This window comes from Leptosomus discolor, unplaced genomic scaffold (genome assembly GCF_034619465.1).
Source record: "Leptosomus discolor isolate bLepDis1 unplaced genomic scaffold, bLepDis1.hap2 HAP2_SCAFFOLD_45, whole genome shotgun sequence".
Lineage (NCBI taxonomy): Eukaryota > Metazoa > Chordata > Aves > Leptosomiformes > Leptosomidae > Leptosomus > Leptosomus discolor.
In genome coordinates this window covers 174236-191895 of record NW_028237842.1, presented here as the reverse complement: position 1 = coordinate 191895, position 17660 = coordinate 174236, and the positions used below count along the sequence as shown (strand labels likewise).

Below are 17660 nucleotides of genomic sequence, written 5' to 3'. Positions count from 1 at the left end.
GAGCTGTAGTCCTAGGGTAGGGGCTGCCGGGCGGCCATGTTTGTTCCCGGAGCATATTGGGAGTTGCAGGTCTGGGGCAGGAGCTGCCGGTGGCCATGTTGGTTCCCGGAGCATGCCGGGAGCTGTAGTTCTGGGGCAGGGGCTGCCGGGCGTCCATGTTGGTGCCGGGAGGTGCAGGCTCTGCTCCAGCCGTGGCCCAGCTGAGGTGAGTGCTGGGGCTGCCCCTGAGATGAGCGAGGCCCTTGGGTGGGCGAGGGGGTGTCTCCTGCCCGCTGGCTGCCCGGGGGTGGTGGGTGGGAGCTCCAAGCCGGAGTCGGAATCGGGCCGGCTGGGGCATGCCCAGGGGTGACCTGAGAGCTGGGAAGGGGAAGGAGAAGGGAGACAGACCCCCCATCACAGGCACTGGGCACCCCGACTCCCAGAGCCCCCCTGAGCCGCCCCAGCCCCGCTCCCCCCCTGCAGCTGCCCTGTCCCCAGCCCCTCCCCTGAGGCCAGTCCCGCAGCCCCAGGCTGCCCCACGGCCTGTCCTGGCAGCGGCGAGCGGGGCCTCGGGCAGGCCCAGGGCTCTGTTAACCCAGGGGCCTTCAGCAGCCGTGCGGGGAAGGAGCGGGGTCTGCAGGAGCTGCTGCAGCAGGAGGGGCTCCGGCCTGGGGCCGGCTGTGACAGTCAGGGTTCTTTCCCTCTGCCAGAGGCCGTGCCAGGGGCTCGGTTGTCTGTTCCTGCCCTGGGGATGTCGTCAGCTGCATCCAGCTCAGGCTGAAGCTGAGGAGATGGGCAAAAGGAAAAGCAGCCGGAGAAGGACACGAAGGGGATCCGGCTGCAAGCTGCCCCCAGCTGCAGACAAGAGACAGCGGGCCTCTCGGCGTGAGGAAGGGTCCCTGTGAGTAGTCCTCAGCAGAGCTGGTCACCAACATGCACCGCGGGGTCTGTGTGCGTAGCCAAAGCACGGTACAGCCGTGGAGTGTGTGTGTGTGTGTGTGCGCATGTGAGGCTGTGTATCTAGGAAGCTTCGTATTGTAAGAGCTGAGAGAGGCAGAGACAGAAGTGTCTGAACAGTAAAATCCTCCCAGCAGCACCAAGAGCGGGAGCTGCAGTGAGTCCTGGGCCCTTGGGGCTGTGTCACCCTTCTTCTGCGTGCAGGTCCCTCCCTGTGCCTGTGCCTTCCCACCTTCCATCACTGGCGTCACTGTTTTTCTTCCCTGTACCTTTCTTCTTCTGTCTATTCTTGTACCCTGCTCCCTGTTCATCCCTCTCTGGTTTCCAAGCCCCTCTCTTGTTCTGCTATTCTACCTGCCCCTTTGGTTTTTCTTGCTCTCCATCTGTCCTGCTCCCTGCCCGGCTTTTTTCCTTCCTGTGTCTCTGTCCTGCAGCGCACGGCTGTTTTTTCGGTTGCTGCCTCTTTGTCCCAATCTGCATCCCTCCTTGTTCACAATCTCTCTGGCTTCTTGCCTGAGCTGCTTTTTCTCTCTCTGCCTGTAAGTCCCAATCCTACCCCTGTCCTCCTCTTTCTCTCTCCCCTTCACAGAATCATAGAATGTGTTGGGCTGGAAGGGACCTCTAAAGGCCATCTAGTCCAACCCCCCTACAACAAGCAGGGACATCTCGAACGAGGTCAGGTTGCTCAGAGCCCCGTCAAGCCTGACCTTGGATGTCTCCAGGGATGGGGCTTCCACTCCCTCTCTGGGCAACCTGTCCCAGTGATCCACCACCCTCATATTAAAGAACTTTTTCCTAATGTCCAACCTAAATCTACCCTTTTCTAGCTCAAAACCATTACCCTTGTCCTATCGCGACAAACGCTTGTGAATTGTTCTTCTCCTGCCGCCTTCTAGGCCCCTTGCAGGTATAAGGTCCTCCCAGAGCCTTGTCTTCCCCAGGCTGAACAACCCCAACTCTCTCAGCCTGTCTTCATAGGAGAGGTGCTCCAGCCCCCTGATCATTTTCGTGGCCCTCCTCTGGACACGCTCCGACAGGTCCACGTCCTTCTTGTGCTGGGGGCTCCCGAGCTGGACGCAGCCCTGCAGGTGAGGTCTCCCCAGGGCAGAGCAGAGGGGCAGAATCCCCTCTCTCGATCTGCTGGCCACACTGCTTTTGATGCAGCCTGGGGTGCGATTGGCCCTCTGGGCTGCAGTTGCGCCCTGGTGGCTCACGTCCAGCTTCTCATCCACCAGCACCCCAAGTCCTGTTCCACAGGGCTGCTCTCTGGCCTGTCTTCTCCCAGCCTGTGTTGATAGCAGCAGTTGCCTCGGCCCAGGTGCAGGACCCTGCCCTTGGCCTTGTTGAACCTCCTGAGGTTCGCCTGGGCCCACCTCTCCAGCCTGTCCAGGCCCCTCTGGATGGCCTCCCGTCCCTCTGGCATATCGACTGCACCACCCGGCTCGGTGTCATCTGCAAACTTGCTGAGGGTGCACTCAGTGCCACTGTCAATATCATTGATGAAGACCTTAAACAACACTGGTCCCGGTACGGACCCCTGAGGGACACCACTTGTCACCGTTTTCCATCTGGACATTGAGCCATTGGCCACTACTCTCTGGATGCGTCCATCCAGCCAATTCCTTATCCACTGAACCGTCCACCCATCGAATCTGTATCTGCCCAACGTAGGGTGAAGGATGTTGGGGGGGACTGTGTCAAAGGCCTCGCACAAGTCCAGACAGACGACACCCGTAGCTCTTCCCTTGCCCACTGATGCAGTCACTCCGTTGTAGAAAGCCACTGGGTTGGTCAGGCAGGACTTGCCCCTGGCGAAGCCACGCTGGCTGTCTTGAATCACCTCCCTGTCCTCCATGGGCCTCAGCATAGCTTCTCGGAGGATCTGTTCCATGATCTTCCCGGGCACAGAGGGGAGGCTGACAGGTCGGTAGTTCCCAGGGTCCTCCTTTCTACCCTTTGTCAAAATGGGCGTCATGTTTCCCTTTCTCCAGTCACCAGGGACTTCACCTGACTGCCGTGACTTTTCAAATATCACGGAGAGTGGCTTGGCAACTGCATCAGCCAATTCCCTCAGGGTTCTGGGATGCATCTCGTCAGGTCCCGTGGACTTGTGTATGTTCAGGTTCCTCAGACGGTCACGAACCTTGTCTTCACTTACTGTGGGAGGGACTTGGTCTCCCTGGTGGCTGTCTTGTGGGCCATTAGCTTGAGAGCTGTGAGGAGAGGGGTTGCCAGTGAAAACTGTGGCAGAAAAGTTGCTGAGAACCTCAGCCTTCTCCTTGTCTGTTGTTACTGTTGTTACTGTTGCTGCTCATCGGGGGCTACACTTTCTTTGACCTTCCTTCTCTTTCTCTCTCTCTCCCTCTGTCCTGCTCACTGTCTCTGGGTGGGTTTTTTTCATTCTGTATCCCACTGTCCCTGTCCTTCTTCCTGTCCATCTCTTACTCATGCTGCCCCTCTCTGCTGCTCCCTGACCCCCTTTCTTTTTTTTTTTTTCTTCCTCATCTCTCCACAGGGCTCCTGATCCCTCTTGTTCTTTCTCCATCCCTCGGTGAGGCTCAAACTCCCTTGTCTTTCTCTCTGTTGTTTTTCTTGTCTGTCACTTTGTCTTGCTCCCTGTCCCATTGTTTCTTGCTTTGTCCCTCTGTCCTGCTCCCTGACCCTATTGCTTTTTCACTCGCTCTCTGTTCTGGTGCCTACCCCAGATTATTTCTCCATCTCTCTCCTTCTCCCTGCCCTTATTTTTCTTTCTCTGCCCTGCTCCCTCTTCCTGCCTCTCTTTATTTCTTAGTCCTTATTTTCTCTGTCCTGTTCACTGTCCTCTTTTTCGCTCTGTCTGTAAGTCCTATTCCCTGTCCCCGTCTTTCTCTGTCCCGTCTTCCTTCTTCCCACCCTCTTCCCTATCCCTCTGTGCTGCTCCCCGACCCTACTTTTTCTTCCTTCATCTCTCTGCAAGACTCCCTGTCCCTATTTTTCTTGATTTCTCTGTCTCTCTGGGCTTTTCCCTGCACCTTTCTTTCTCTCTTGGCTCCTCAGGCTTTTCCCTCATCTTATTTTTCTCTTTCTAGCCCTTCACCCCATCAGCTTAACTGGCCTGACCAGGTATCCCCGTGCTCTGGTATTTACCTAGCATTGTCCTAGGGGAGATCCGTGTCTTTAGGGCTAGGGATCATTTAGGAGCTGATCTCCTTAAGCAGATGGCAGAGGTAGGCGTAGTTAAAGCAGAGGTTGTTCCCAAGCTTGTGCTCTGTGCACCTCGTTGAAAGAGCAGGCTGTGGGCCTTATTTTTAAGGAAGGTTTCTTGTGTGATGGTTATTGCTCCTAGGGAGGCTGCAGAGGAGCGGTGTTGGGGTCTGCAGGGACGGGTGGGACCTGCTGTGATTCCTCATAAATGTGACCTGGACTTGTCTTAATGCACTTAAATGAAACCAGACCGACTGCCTGTGTGTTTCTTCCTCAGCTCCAATTCCAACCCGTGTGCTCAGCGCTAATAAAAAAGAGACCCGGAGCCATTTTCCGGATGCCGGTGGCTGCACGTCAGTGGAGAACGTTGCTTACTCAGGCAACGGTGCAGTTAGTCTGTGATCAGGTACTTGCGTGATGGGGCTTCCATCAATGTTCTCTGCTCTTGCCACTTAAGCCCTTCCTGTTCCCGGCAGTTTTTAAGATGTATTTCTTATTCTGGGCTTCAGCCTGGAGTTAGACTTAATGTTGAATGGCTGTTATAATGGGCTCTGGCAGATGTGAGAGGGAACGCTGCTTTGCTGCTGTTGTTTTCTAGCACACTCTGAACTTTGGCAAGCAAAAGGAAGAGGGGTTGGAAGAGCCTGTTCTTTGAGAGTAACGTGTTCCTGTAGCGTGCCCATCTCTGTACGGTGAAGGTTTCCTCCCTGCAGTGTGATTTGGCTGGGCTGTGAGGCTGCATTGGGGTAGCAGAGGTAAGAAGCGCCATCTTCAAAGGTAACGAGGCTGTAGCAAAGCACGTAGGAAAAGCTGGTTTCTTCCTAGAACGGTGCCTGACAAAAATAGTACCAGGTAAAGGCACCTGCAGTTGGCTTTGTTATGCAGTCTTCATACAGAGCTTCTGATCCTGATTGATTTCTGGGAAGCAAGAGAGCAGTGAGGAAAGAAAACTGGGCTTGTCTAAATGGCTTCTTCATCGTAGGCCGGGTTTGAGCCTTTGCACTAGAACAGGTCTTTGCTACAGTCTGTGAACACAGAAAAGGAGGTGTCTGTAAGGGAAGTTTCAGCAGAAGCGAGGCTCAATTTGCGCAATTGGGTCCTCTGTATGTGCTGCAAATCAGAGATGACTTGGCAGTGTTGCCGTCTCAAGCACGTGCTGGTGTGTTAATGCAGGCCATCGAGGGCTGTTCAGGGGCACTTCTGGACTGCAGGTCGCGTGCCTGAGGGGTACCGAGTCCCAGGATGAGCCAGCTCCTGCCAATGGGTTAAGCTGAGAGGGTTCCACAGAACGGAAACCATCTTTGTTGTGGACCCCACACGTCAGAGGTGCGGACATGTTGCTGATGTCCCCCAGCCTGGAGATGTGGGGAGTTTTGCCAGCAGTCCAGTAAGGATTCTGTTTTCTGCTGGAATGGGTTTCCAGATGGGTTTAACAAGTGTTTTCCTCTCCGCTTGCTGTGGCTGTCTGCAGAAGGGCCCTCCTCTTTGTTTGGCTTTACCAGTGTAAGGGCTCTGGAGGAGAACTGCCTAAACCAGCTTTCTCTTCATGGAGATCACTAGCATTTGTGTAGAAAAATAGAGGTTCAGTCAGTCGAGCTTACAGCATAGTGCTGTGCTCAGGCCATGGAGCTCTGCCTGCTGGAGATCCATTTCATTTGGACTCACTCTTTTCTCAGCTGAGTCTGTCTGAGTCTTGCGGACTTGAGCCCCTTGGGATGGTGACGCTGTAGTTCGAGTGCTGAAGTGGCCGTGTTTGGTTTGCCGTCGCCTTGCCACAGCAAAGCCCCTTGCAGGATAATGGTCCCACAGAGAACTGGGGCCTGCAATCTTCTCAGTAGTCTCCTGTAGCCTTCACGCTGCCAGGGTGTTGATGCTGTTTCCTCTGCAGTAAAATTCACCCTGCTCCTGGGATCTTTCCTGCCCTCTCTGGACAGAGTAATCCCTGGTCATTCATGAACTGATCATGCTATAGCTTCCATATTAAAAGGTTCCACATTAACATAAGGTGGAACTTTTTCACTGTGAGGGTGGCGGAGCACTGGAACAGGCTGCCCAGAGAGGTTGTGGGGTCTCCTTCCCTGGAGACATTCAAACCCGCCTGGACATGTTCCTGTGTGACCTGCTCTAGGTGGTCCTGCTCTGGCAGGGGGGTTGGACTAGGTGATCTTTTGAGGTCCCTTCCAACCCCTGGCATTCTGTGGTTCTGTGATACCTCAACCTAGGCAGGTTATTTTCCTTCATTCCCATCTTTTTCTAAAGTGAACCTCACAGTTGTGATAATCATGAAAGAGCTGGATTTTTTTGCCCTTACACAAACAGGACTTTCTAGAATAGCCTCTTCATTTCCCTATTCTGTGTTGGCAGCTCTGAGCGTTTAATCCGATCTGCCCGAGTCTCGGGAGCCCTGAAGCAGTGTTCTGAAGCAGCCCTTGTTAGGGATTCCTTCAGAGGTGTTAAAATACAAGCTGCTCGCTCTGCTGTAAATCGGAGTGACGGAAAAGGCCACGCTGCTTTTGAGTCCTTTTTTCCCTTCACTTTTTGTATCACTCGGGTACACATGCGGCCTCACCGGAGGCCGACTGGAGCCGGTCCTCCTGGGAGCAGCAGGGCTGCAGTCGGGGACTCTCCCCTGGGGTCGGGACTTTGCCTGAGGAAACTCCCTGGGATTGAGAGCCCTAGGAAAACCTAGCAGGCGATGCAAAACCAAGGGGATCTCCCAAATCAGAGCTGCAGGAACATGGCCATGTCAGGACCTTGGTACAGCTCTTTTGTGGAATATCACTGTTCCTCAGACAGGATGAGTGTTTTGGTTTAGTAATCAGGCCACCTTCGGCAAGGTTGTGGGTGTCCCTTGCCACGTGGGGAAGGGAGCAGCTTGATGGGAGCCAGGGCCGCTCCGCTCTGCCTTTGGGGCTCGGTGCAGAAGAGATGGCACCTCTTCACAAGGGGCGGTGATGGGGGATGGGAAAGAAGGGCCCACGCAACCCTTGACAATTAACAAAAGTACTGTTTATTGGTGGGAGAGGTGGCAGGTGAGCCTGTGGAAGTGCCTAGCGTTTGTGTTCAGTTAAACAGGGCTTTGCCCTTGTGAACCCATTTTGGCTATGGCCAACGAGTGCCTTGTCTCTCAAGTGTTTTTCAGTAACTCCCAGAATGACCCCCATAATTTTACCTGACGCTGAAGTGAGACTGATAATTTGGAAACAAGCAATTCGTAGTGTTCAGTGCCTTCATTAGGATACTTTTAGTCCGTTAAAAAAAACCCACCTAGTATCAAATTGGTGATGTAACAGCCTAAAAGCCCCAGGATGTAAGGCACCGCCAAAGCACGAAGGTGGTCATGGAAACGTCAAGTTTCCCAAAAGAGCCCCTTACTTGATGACAGAGACGAGGACGGGTGACAGGAGTGTAGATGCAGTCACCAAAGTGCCAAATAAGAGAGGCTGAAAGCACTTTTATTCTTTTGTCGTTGTTTGTCGTCCCGTGGTGAAGGGGCAGAGGCTGGGCCGCTGGTGGGGAGCCGTCCGGGCGCTCCTGCGACGCTGTTGGCAGCATGTCATGCAAAGGAGCCCGGGTGGCTGGGGTACTGCCAGGTGATGGCTGTGGCAGGTGCACCCACTGCCATGGTTCTTCTGGAGGTGGATCTACCTCCATGGCTCCAGCGTCGTCCTTTGGTGGGCTGCCATACCTGGGCCTCGTACCATGCCTTCAGCAGATAGACATGCCGGGGCCCCACGCTGTTCCCCTGTGTGCCCACTGCGGTGCACTGGACGATGATGCTTGTGTGAGCACGGGCGACGGCTCTCGTGGCATGAGAGGTGGTGGTGTTCCTCCTTCTCCTCCTCCTCCTCTGCCGATTGTCCTTCTTCAGGCTCCTGAGAGGTGTCTTCCTCTCTGGCCATTGCGGGAACCGTCTCTGTGCTGTCCCACGTGAAGGTGGGCAGCCACCCGCCTCGCCGCTCCGGCTGCTCCCTGGCAGGGAGGCCTGTCTGGGCTCCACGCCGTTCCCTGGTGGGCCTATGGACAGGCGCTGCATGGCCTCAACCAGGGAATCGATGTCGCTGGCGCTGACGGCAGGAGGGGTGATTTTGTTGTTGTTGTTCCTCCTCCGCTGCCTCTGCTTCTTCCTCTGGGGTTGCGGGAAGCCGCTCTGTGGCGTCCCATGGCAAGGTGGGCAGCCATCCGCCTCGCCGCTCCAGCTCCCCTTCCTTCCAAGCATGCTTGGCGTCTGAGGGCTGGCAGCGAAGTGTGGGCCAGCTGCAGGGGCCCCTGTCTTTATAGGGCCCGGAACAGAAGGCAGTGAGGTGGCCATTGTGACGTCAAGTGTGGCCATGGTGATGTCAGTTGTGACGCTGGCTGATGGGTGTGGCCAATTATGGTGGGCTTAGGCATGGGGGGCCCATGGCCTGAAAGGTGCCCAAAGACAGGAGAAGGAGGAGGGTGGTGGTGAGGGCTGAGGGCCCCTTTCCTGGGGCTCGCTCCAACATGCCCCAGGGAAAGGCTGCCCCTTGGGCCCAGGGACCGCCCTCCACCTCCCCTCATGGGCCGTGGGCCCCAGCCCCCTCCTCGTCCCGTGCCTGGGGGCAGACGATAGGCAAGCGATGTGCCTGCAGAGAGGGGCTCCGCCAGGCAGCAAGACGTCACCCTTGAGGCACACTTTAGGGACTGACGCCCCTCTGTTGACAGGGGGACGAGAAGAAATAGGTCCATGGCCAAGAGCAGGGCTGGGGGAGGCTGGAGTCGTGTGCTGGGTCTTTTAGCCAGGGCCTGTGTCCTTGTTTTCCTCTCAGGCCATTCTGCTGGATGAGGGGTCTGGAGGAAGCACAGGGGTGGAGTCAACAGCAGGTCGTGGCTTGTCCCCGTTTTTTCCCTGAGCTATCTGTGGTGGTGATCCTGAGAGCTGCAATGGGGAGGATGCAGCCAAAGCGCTTCTGTTTGCAGAGGGATCGTAACCACATGTTGGGAGGATCTGCTGCGTGCTGCAAGAGAGAAAGCCAAAGACAACAACTAAAGTGAGGAGAGAAGGCCTGTGGGAGAAGGGTGTGGAGTGTAAGGCATTCATGCTAGAGAGGGCAGATAGACAGAGTAGAAATTGAGGAAGAGGGAGAGGGAAATGTCAAAGTTATCGATGGCTATAGAATGCCCGAGACTTGGGCTCCCAGCGAGAGGCAGAGGGGCAGCAGTAGGGGCATCCTCGTGTCCTTTTACGAGTTCCTTGGGGCAAACATACTACTGGTATATGTCCAGGTTGGGAAAGGCTTTGCCTGTGTGGCCAAGTGATAGAACGGCTGTAGCTTTATACTAAAAACAAATAAAATATTTGTCATTCAACTTTCCTGCTTCAGGCGATGCTTAGAAAGAGACCAGAAGTATGATTTTGTCCACGCAGTATAAAATACAGTCTTCAAGGAGGAAGATGAAGTGATGAAGTTTGCCTTAAGGTGCTGTTTTGGTTTGGTCTGTCTGGTGGGGATGAGTAATTTCTTGGATGGGAAATGACTTTAACTTAAAAAATGGCACGTTAGCCCGTCAAAAAAGGAAAAGCCTAACAAGCCTCTTTTACGTGCCAGTAAGGAGTAAAGTACAACTACATTAGAGAGGTGGTGGTGTAGTTGGTGTGGTCACTGGTGATGTTCACAAACCACTGGGAGTGCAGTCTCGGTGCTGGTCTGGAAGCATGGGGCGTTCAACCCAAAGAAGCATCAGACAAAAAATCGGAGAAGGGATTAAGAAAAGGAGTACAAAGAAGGTGAAATAGTAATGCCTGATGATGTATGGAAAGCCAGCTGCAGATTTTCTTTCTTAATATTAGAAAAAAATGAGCAAACGTGAGACATTTGAAAGTAGAAGAAAAATATTGTCGTACACCATGTGTGGTGAACCTGTGAAAGGGCTCGGTCTGAATTACACAATTAAAGGCAAAGGGTATTCTTTGTAGAAGATGCTCTTCATTCCGAAACGGTTTTCTCTGAAAAATGAAAATGTTCATGTTTATTCTTGGTAAATATCTATTCCAGAACGTTTTGCCTTGTATTGCTTTTGTGTTGCCTTGTCACCTCTTCCCCGGGACTGGCAGTTCCCCGAGTCCCTGCTAGATGGCATGGCAAGCCACCACAATAATAATGATGGGATAAGGCAGATGTGCTGGTAAGTTCTGCACGGTAGCCGAGTCAGCTGCTCAGCCAACATTATTCCCTTCCCTTTTTCTTCCTATTTTTCATCATGTTTTCTCACTGACATGTGGGAGATCACAGCCAGCCTTCGAGTTTCTTAACAATTAAAGCAACGATAAGCAGAGGTAAAGTTTGTCTTTCTCCTCTGGGGATGAAAGGAGATGAAATAAATAGTGCTTGTAGCTGTATTTCAGAAAGCACCCTTGAGTTCTGATAGATGTTCCACCGCTTTTCCCCTCCTTCCCGCTGCAGAAACACTGCGATCCAAGCTCTAGCAGTGTGCCATTCCCTCCTTCAGACCCAACTGCAGGCGAAACTTTCTCCTGGGTCCCGTAAGAGCTTGTGAATCTATATCCACCGCCCTGCTGCACACCGCTCTGGCTTCACAAAGACCCTGCTGGGATGACGGCGTGACGTTTGAGTGCTGGCACGAACAACTGTAGATAGTTAGGGTCTGGCGGCCGGAAGATATCGCGCTGTACGGAAACATAGGGCCCCCCCTCCCGATAGCCAATAGTGCCTGGTTTATAATGTAAGCAGATGGAAATGAGGTCATAAACCTAAGCTATATAGCGCCGCATCACCCAGCAATAAACGCCATTTGCCGTCGACCACATTGGTGTCAGCGAGCTAATGGCCCGAGCGGCCCGGGGAAGGCCGCCGTGCCGTTCCTGAGCCAGGTCGCCACGCCATCAAAGGCAACAAGTGGTGCCGAAACCCAGGAACACTCGCCTGGAATCGGGTGAACGGCGGCCAGAGCGGCAGGACCAGCCCGGCGGGGAGGACGCTCCCGGACCAACAAGGAGGATGGAAGCCCTTGTGAAGGTCGTATCACAATTACATAAGCAGTGGGGTGTTGATTGTAAACCTAAAGATTTTACCCTCGTGGTTGCGAGGCTTTTGCAAATTGGGGTCATTGACCAGCCGGTGGATATTCTCCACCCTGAAGTGTGGGATAAATGTACTAAAGCGTTAGCTGAGGAGACGATGTCTTCGGGTCGAGGGAAAAATCTTAAGTCGTGGGGGAAAGTTGTAAAAGCCCTGCAGAAGGCCATACAAGAGCAGGAGACCTGGAGGGCAGCAAAGAACTGTTTGTGGGCCACCCCAAAATTGGGAGTTGGAGCAGCCACACAGACTTTGCACCCCCCAGACGATGACTGTTCTGCTAAGCCTAAAAATCTGCAAGAGGGCGACACGTCCCCTCAATCCCCAAACCCCGACCCGCTTACTGAGGGACAAGAACGAGCTAAATCCTTCTGGGGTAGACTAGCCGAAGAGGCCAGAGGCGCCACGGAGAGATCGGGGTCTAATGAAGTCTGGGCTAAAGCACCGCCCTACGCGCCCCAAGATGGCGCCGAGCAAAGCGGGGAGGACGAGGTGAAGATGCCCATGGCGGGAACGGGGAAGAAGCGCTAGCACTAACAAGCGCACACAATAGGGAGGGGGAGGAGAACGACAGGGGAAGAGGGGGCTGGGGGCGACTGGAAAGAGGAGGGGGGCGTGAGTGACGGGCAGAAAGCCAATCAGGGCGGTCGCTGGAAAGAATGCCCTTATAGGGCAAACACCCCGCCGAGCAGAGGGAGGGGCGAGCCTAGAGGGAGGGAACGGCCCGCCCGCAAGGGAAGTGGGCGGGGCCGAAGCCTGACAAAAAGGCACTGCAAACCGGAAGTAACCAGTCAGTCGAGCTCCGACTCCGGGTCAGACACTAGCTGGGACGAGCGGCTCGTAACTGATTCAAACTCAGAGGAAGAAGAAATGAGAGTAGCTGCAGTTGAATGCCAAAACATCCCCATCCAAAGTAAAGAGTGATCGCGAAGGGAAAAAATTCTTCTTACTAATTGGAGGAAAATTAGGAACGCTAGCGTTCCCGGTCCGGGTGCCGGACGGGGGGCAGAGGGTCCACTCGCCAGTAAACCCTAAGGATATACAAGCGATTGTTAAGGCAATGGCGGATAAAGGGCTTAATTCTGCCATGGTCTCCACCCTCATAGATGGCGTTTTCGGGGGAGACGATACGCTCCCGTTCGACATAAAACAAACTTGTAGATTGATCTTTGATGGGGCAGGGCTGATCGTTTTTAAACAAGAATGGGAGGACAACTGTGCGAGGAAACTAGCCCAAGTAACCGGGGCGGATCACCCGCTCCATGGCTCCAGCCTGCAGCGGCTGATAGGTACAGACCCAACAATGATTACCCCCCAGGCGCAGGCCCAGGGCCTGCGGGCCCACGAAGTTCTGACAACTACTCGTGCGGCCAGAGAAGCCAATCGCACGGCCTCTAGAGTTATTGTCAAGCCATCGCCATGGTCCATGATAAAGCAAAATGAGAGTGAGAGTTTTACACAATTTGTGGATCGCCTCCAGGCAGCGGTCGATTCCTCGACCCTGCCTGCGGAAGCGAAAGGCCCGGTTGTTGCAGATCGTTTACGTCAGCAGTGTAATTCGGCAACCAAAGAAATCTTACGATCACTGCCAGTGGGGTCAAGTATCGCAGACATGATTAAGCATGTCGCAAAGGAAGAGCATCTAGCCCCGATTCAGGCGGCCGTTCGTACCGCAATAGCTAATGTGATGGCATGTTTTAAATGTTGAGGACGGGGAGAGCGATAGAGCGGCTTCGGTGGGCACCTGCCACCTAAGCAGGGTCAAACCACCCCAGCCAGGCCCTAAGCATGGGCTTGCGTGCCTTAACGCGTGCCCCCACGGCTGTCTGCGTGGCACGTCGTTGTCTCCTGTCCTCTTGTGAGCCTCGGGGGCCCGTCTTCTCCACCCCATGGGGGCTCCCAGCACCCTCCCCTCTGTCCAGGCACAGTTTCAGCCCTTTGGTGTGACGCTTCCCCTTTGGGCCCGACTTGTCTGCCCGCAGCCTCCTGCCACAGGGGCCTGCCGTGGAAGTCCTTGCCTTGCACAGGAGACTGAACTGGACTGAAGCGTGGTCAGCTGTGACAACTGGTGACTTTATTTCAAGAACTAAGTCGAGCGCAGCAAGTGCGTGCCCAGAGAGGAGCATGGGCAGGACAGAGCAGGCCTCTGGCACTGAGGCTGCCTTTGCATCTCAGCAGGCATTGCCCCAGGAGGAAAGGGTGGTGCTACCCTGCAGGCTGCACTGGCTCCTGTTCCTCCTGCTGCTCAAGCCTTGATCCCCCTTAGGACCTGCAGGAGCTCCTGCAGCAGGTTAAAGAATTCCAGCAGCTTCTGCCGTGGAAACTGACAGGGCCTAAACCTGCCCGACTGGGTTGGGATTGGCCTTGGCCTCTGCACGGGGGTTGAGGTGAAGACTGGCTGTGGCGTTGGAGCAGCCGTTCCTGCTGGGCGCAGTCCCATCTGTGCCAGGATCCAATCGTAGAAGTGCTGCGTGGAGGTGTAGACTCCGGGCCGCTTGGCTCTGGCGCAGCCTTTCCCCCAGCTGGTCACCCCCACGAGCCAGAAGTAGTCAGCGTGGTTGTCTTGGCAGACAAGAGGACCACCGCTGTCACCCTGCAGCGGAGCGGAGGAGAGAGAGAGGGTTCCGGTGTTGTTGGGTGGCCCCGGGAGCACTGTGGCGGGCTCCTTCTCTCTCCCGGCACCTGCCAGAGCCGTACCCACTGCCCAGAAAGGCTCTGCTCAGGTGCTGGAGCCTGCAGGGCCTTGTCCAGGAGGGGCTGGTGGGCCTGCAAGGTCGGGCGCTCTCTCCTCTCTGCCCCAGTGGATCGTGGAGGTGGGATCGTGCCAGGACTGGGATCCGGAGCTCTGGGCTGGGGCAAGAGCACTGGGTGGCCTTTCTGGGCAGAGTGCCGGGGCTCTGGGACAAGGCGGGCGCTGGGCAAGGGCCTGCAGACGGGGAAGGGAGGCGAGCCCCGACAGCGGTGGGGACCCAGCGGCGGGAGGGCGACTTGCCGGGCGCAGCCCGCGCCGGGGGACGTTTGGGCGCTGGCGACCGGGCTGCCTGTGCTGCTGGGGGCTGGCGTGGAGCACGCTCCTACCTGGCAGGTGTCGATGCCGCCCCGCGGATAGCCGGCACACACGTTGTGGGGGTGGATGGCCCCTCTGTACCACTGGCTGCTGTTGCAGAGCTTGACATCGATGAGGCGGACCTGGGCTTCCTGCAGGACAGCGGTCGATCCTCCAGCTGTGAGCACAGAAAGGAGTTATCCGGCAGCAGCCCTTCTGTTCCCAGTTCTCCTCCCCTGTCTGGCTGAAGCCCTTCCCTAGGGCTTGCCTTTGCCCCTGCAGAGGCCTTGTGCCGGGCTTGCCCTTCCGTCTCGCCTTGGCTAACGGCTCGGGCGCCTCTCTTCGTGGCCGTACGTCCCCACAGCCCGACTCTGGCTTTTGCCGCTGTTGCTGCCATAAGCCCAGCCCGCCCTCCCCAGCGTGCCGAGCTTGCCCTCGGGACACGAGCACTGTTTGGGAACTCACATCTTGCCATGGTGGCACCCCAACCGCTGACATAGCAGTTCGTCAGCCCTGACACTCTCAGCGAGGTGTCCGGCACGCAGGCGAGCTGTACGTAGTAGCCGCACTGGACAGGCTGGTCCAGTTCCAGCAAGGCGATGTCATTCCTCTCCGTGCCGTTACGGTAGTGTTCGTGAACCACCAGCCGCTGAATGTTGCGCACTTGGGTCTCAGGGCCTGGCTGAGCCAAGTGGGTGGCCCCGATCACCACGCGCCACATGGTCACATTCCTGGAAGGCAGGTGGAGAGAGGGCTCAGAGGGAGCGGAGCCCCGTGCTGCAGCAGCCCCCCAGTTCCCTGCCTTCTGCTTCCCAAGGCAGGGAGGAAAGCAGCGCTGCGGAGGGTGCCAGTGCCCCAGCACACCTTGGGCACCAGGAACATGGAACTGGAGGCTGCTAGGAAGCGGTGGCACGAGCCCAGCCTTCTGCGGAGCAGTCTCTCAGTTGGGCTCGCCAGTGCCCCGGCACCGAGCGCACTGCAAGGCACCGGGATGGCAGGAGCTCATGGTGCTGCGGACAGGGCGCCTGCTGGTGCTGTGGGGATAGCCCCCTTCCCTGGTCCTCCTTACCTGGCCCCGACGAAGCAGTGGGCTGCTGTGAGGACCCACTGCGGGCTGATGAGGGACCCTCCGCACACGTGGCCCGTGCCCGTTTTCCAGGGGTTCTGGATGCTGACGATCCAAGGCCAGGCCCCTGGCTGGGCACCCGTACCACCCACGACACGTGACATGCCATAGTGAGCCGCCATGGGCCGGAGCCCGCAGGTCCCGCTGTAAGAAGAAACTCATGAGTGTGCTGCTGGACGGCTGTGCTGCTGTTGAGGCTGAAGGTCAGCCGTCTTCCCTCCCCCCGAGGGGCTGCATGGACGGCAGGGCCAGGGAACCCCGTGGCTGTGCCTCCAGCCCTCTGTCCGCTTCAGCCCCGTAGATGGGTTGTGCCAGCGGCCTGGGTGCTGGAAAGGAGCTGAGGCTCCCACAGGGGGTTCGGGAAGCTGTGGGGTGGCCACGGGGCACAGGCGGGCCCCCTCCAGTGAAGCCCAGGAAGGGCTGCCCGAGCTCCCTCCCAGAGCCTCGGCCCACTTACCCACAGCTGGCCCACATGCCGTGCGCAGGCCGGCACACGGCCAGCAGGACGAGGACGGCGAGCAATTTCATCGCTGCCGGCGGCACGTGTCAGCTGCAAGAACGAGGTCTTGTTGCCTCCAGCGCAGCCGCCGACGTACTGCCCGCAGCAGTCACGCTGCCTGAGGTGTCCTTGGCCCTGGGGCTGATGTCACAGAGCCGCCGTTTCTGGGTGTGGGGCACGGTGGTCTCTCGGAGGGGTTGGAGGTGGGGGTGTCAGCAACATGGGGGGTTTCCAAGCAGGAGGGGAGGCAGAAGCCGGGATCAGACTCCCCTGACTGACCCCTGCTGAACGAGGGCGCGCAGGCCCCGTGGCAGGCAGCGGCGCCTGCCTCCGAGCGCTGCCTGCTCACAGCCAGCAGGAAAAGAACAAGCGTGGCATGACGGCCTCTTTGGGAAGTTCACTGCCACCCTGCTCTCCACAGCCGTTTGCCTCCAGGTCCTGCCCAAAACACGAACACCGGGGAAGATCACCGCTGCAGGCAGTATGCGCCTGTTTGGGGGTGGAAGAGCCAACCCGGTCTCAGCCGTGGCCGGCAAGCAGCCATGTGCGACGGGGACGAGTCCCGCAGACCTGGATGCCTCCGGCGGCTGATGGCCAGAGAGCTTTTGACCAAACCCGGCGCAGAGCAGCCCCCTCGGAAAGCTTTGGCTCTCCCCAAGGGCCGCTGCTGCAGCCGGAGCGCACGGCAGCGTGGGCAGCTCTGGCCCGCCCGGCCTCCAGAGGGGGCGCCTGCAGACGGGGCCGCCCCGCGCAGCTCACGTACGGCAAGCGAAGAAAGCATTTTTCCTTCTTTTTCTCTCTTTAGTGATGGAGGTTTTCTTCCCTTTTCTTTCCCCAGTCTGGCCCTGGTGTTTGGCTTTGGTTTTCGGCCTCGTTTTTCACAAAATTCTCACAGGATTTCCAAACCTTGAGTTCTTTCAGCCTTGTTTTTCCCAAGATTCAGGGCCTCTTGTTTTGTCTGATGGACCAAGGGGACTGTCAGCAAGAGTTCCTTTCTCAAAGCTTGGTCCTGTTTTTCCAGACCCCAGTCCTGTTTTTTTTCCCAAGATTCAGGGTCTGCTTCATCCGCCGGACCATGTGGTCTATCAGCAATGCACACCTTACTAGTGACTGTTCCTTTGAACAAGAAGAAAACCGCCAGACTGGTGAAAGGGAAACATCCTGCCCCGGAAAGTACCACCAGAGCGTCTTGCTTGGTTAGACTAAGAGATGGGCAAGAACAAATCAGTCAGTGAAAACATGGTTTTGAGGAGAAGATCCAAAGAAATTGCGGCTTTCGGGGGCCAAGGTGAGGCAAAAGAATGCATCTTTCAGACCTAATACTGTGAACCATTCATAGGTTTCTTTTAAACTAGTCAATAAGGTGTATGGGTTTTGCCACTACCGGCTGGAAATCTTCAGCTCTCTGATTTATTGCCCGCAGGTCTTGTACCAACCCTCAGGCTTCTTGACAGGCAGAATAGGAGTGTTATACTCTGAGGAGCATTCAGTTAATAACCCAAATGTTATAAATTCGCCTATAATACTTTGCACTCCTTGTCTGTCTGCCAATTTCAAAGGATATTGTTTTACCCTGACGGGTCATGCTCTTTCTTTCAGTTTAACAACAACCAATTCTGCATTTTTAGCCTTTCCAGGTATTCCCAAGGCCCATACTCCTGGGTATACCTGGTCTTTTATTTCTTGTACAATTTCTTCTTCTCTAATCTGGGGTACAGTGAGGGCCAAAGTTAAGATTTCAGTGTGGTTTTCCTTTGGTACTGTAAATTCAATTTCTCCATTGTTAACATTTATTTTGACATTCAATTGCTC

At 56.0% G+C, this 17660-nt stretch overlaps 1 protein-coding gene and 1 long non-coding RNA gene across 2 annotated transcripts; one reads left to right on the top strand and one right to left on the bottom strand.

The window, feature by feature from the left end:
- Positions 1 to 8915: 8915 nt before the first annotated feature.
- LOC147412634 (uncharacterized) lies at positions 8916 to 10908 on the top strand. The gene is made up of 2 exons (XR_015184176.1): positions 8916 to 9560; positions 10137 to 10908. It is a non-coding gene; the product is annotated as an uncharacterized LOC147412634 (long non-coding RNA).
- Positions 10909 to 13356: 2448 nt separating this feature from the next.
- LOC147412633 (acrosin-like) lies at positions 13357 to 15471 on the bottom strand. Its single transcript, XM_086481119.1, has 4 exons — positions 15293 to 15471; positions 14689 to 14954; positions 14256 to 14401; positions 13357 to 13770 (listed from the first exon to the last, which is right to left on the bottom strand). Exons 1-4 carry the CDS (start codon positions 15469 to 15471, stop codon positions 13423 to 13425), a joined length of 939 nt encoding a protein of 312 aa, XP_086337245.1. The 3' UTR covers positions 13357 to 13422.
- Between the last annotated feature and the right edge of the window lie 2189 nt (positions 15472 to 17660).